General features: G+C 44.9%; 1 protein-coding gene across 1 annotated transcript; it reads left to right on the plus strand.

Moving 5' to 3' along the window:
* Positions 1-496: 496 nt before the first annotated feature.
* On the plus strand, positions 497-1549 carry LOC308315082 (cytosolic 5'-nucleotidase 1A-like; the record flags this gene model as incomplete). The annotated part of the gene is made up of 1 exon (XM_080762912.1): positions 497-1549. One exon carries the CDS (start codon positions 497-499, stop codon positions 1547-1549), a length of 1053 nt encoding a protein of 350 aa, XP_080619038.1.
* Positions 1550-1803: the final 254 nt, after the last annotated feature.

The raw sequence follows: 1803 nt of genomic DNA on the forward strand, positions 1-1803 counted from the left end.
GATGATACAAAATAAAAATAAAACTCCAAAAACTAGGTACGTAGCAAATGGCTAAACCTAATAATTCAATATTTCAAACGTTCTTTCACAGTGAAGCTGAGATTTGACAGTTTGTAGCGGTCGACAGTACTTGCGCGCTCTGCTTGCGCACTAGCAACTAGTGTGCAACAAGCAAGTAGGGCCTACTTGTGTGTCAAGTAGGCACTTGACAGAGTGCAGTTCTAGTTTTTACTGTGTTGTACAGTCAACAGTATCCCGTGCAATGCATTGTGAGCTTGTGACGTAAGACAGATGGCTGTGACCACATCAGTAGATTCAGGTTGTGTGTCTTGACTGGCCCTTTGTGACATCACAAGGTGACGTTGGGGTGTTGATTTGGTCGTTCCTTAAAAGCACATCGTGACTCCAGAGTTGTCAGTACGTGTTTTATCGAAAGAGAGTTATTAGTAGACGAGTACCGTAAAAGCACCTTCAAAGGATTTTACGATTTGTAGACATGGATGGGGATAAAGAATGGGCAGAGAGAAAAGCCCTCTTGGGTAGAACATCATCACCGTTACCACCCAACCCGAATACCGCTGTTACTATAGCCGTCTCCCCTCGCACCTTGTTCAACATGGTAGAGGAGAGTGAAATTTATAAGAATGAAGGAGTAGAGAAATACATACAATATCAGGTGGAGCACGAAAATGACATTATGATGCCGGGAGATTCCTTTCCCTTTGTCAAGGCATTGATGACAGTCAACACGAGGCTGAGGGAACTGTACCCAGAGAGTGAAGAGGTGTTTGACATTGTCCTGATGACTAACAGCCATGCCCAAGTCGGGGTCCGAATCATAAACAGCATCAATAATTACGGTTTGAGCATAGAGAGATTCTGCATGACTGGAGGGCAGAGTCCCGTCGGCTACCTGAAGGCTTACAATACCAACCTTTACCTTTCCAAGGACCCGGACAAAGTCTCAGAGGCAATTGATGCACGTATTGCCGCCGCCACGATGTATTCACCTGACTTTGAAAGAGAGTTGAGTGAGATCCAGCTGAGAGTGGCCTTTGACGGAGATGCTGTGCTCTTTTCGGATGAGTCTGAGAGACTCAAGAAACAAGTTGGCTTGGACAGGTTCTTTGATCATGAGAAGAAAAACGAGGACGTTCCACTTGCCCAGGGTCCCCTGAAGGGTTTTCTGGAAGCCCTGGGGAAACTCCAAAAGAAGTTCTATGAAAAGGATCAGCGTAATGACTGTCCCATCCGCACTTTCCTGGTTACAGCCCGCAGTGCAGCCAGCTCAGGGGCCCGTGTCATTAAAACACTGAGAAGCTGGGGCCTGGAGATTGATGAGGCTCTCTTCGCGGCGGGGGCCCCAAAAACTCCGCTCCTGAAGAAGATAAAACCCCACATCTTCTTTGATGACCAAATGTTCAACATTCAGGGGGCCAAGGAGGGTGGAATCGCTGCTGCACACGTACCGTATGGTATTGCAGCACAACAGGATAAGTACTACAAGGGGAAACTCGGCATGGCTGGGATTAAGCAAGAGATGAAATGATCTTCCACTGAGTGAATGTATCACCTGACACCTGAAAGATCTGAAAACATTGCTGCATAATAAAATACTCCGCAATTCATACATTCATTCATCTTTAAGAGAGAACAGAAGACAACTTTTTTTTGGTGATGCAAAGAAATCACTTAACTTTATAAATTATAAACATGGTGTCCCTATTTTGGACACATCGTTATAGGCAAAAATCTTCAAACTTTTTCAGAAATGGCAAAAAATAGAAGATTCACAAGCTCATC

This window comes from Protomyctophum bolini (genome assembly GCF_963924005.1).
Source record: "Protomyctophum bolini genome assembly, chromosome: 5".
Lineage (NCBI taxonomy): Eukaryota > Metazoa > Chordata > Actinopteri > Myctophiformes > Myctophidae > Protomyctophum > Protomyctophum bolini.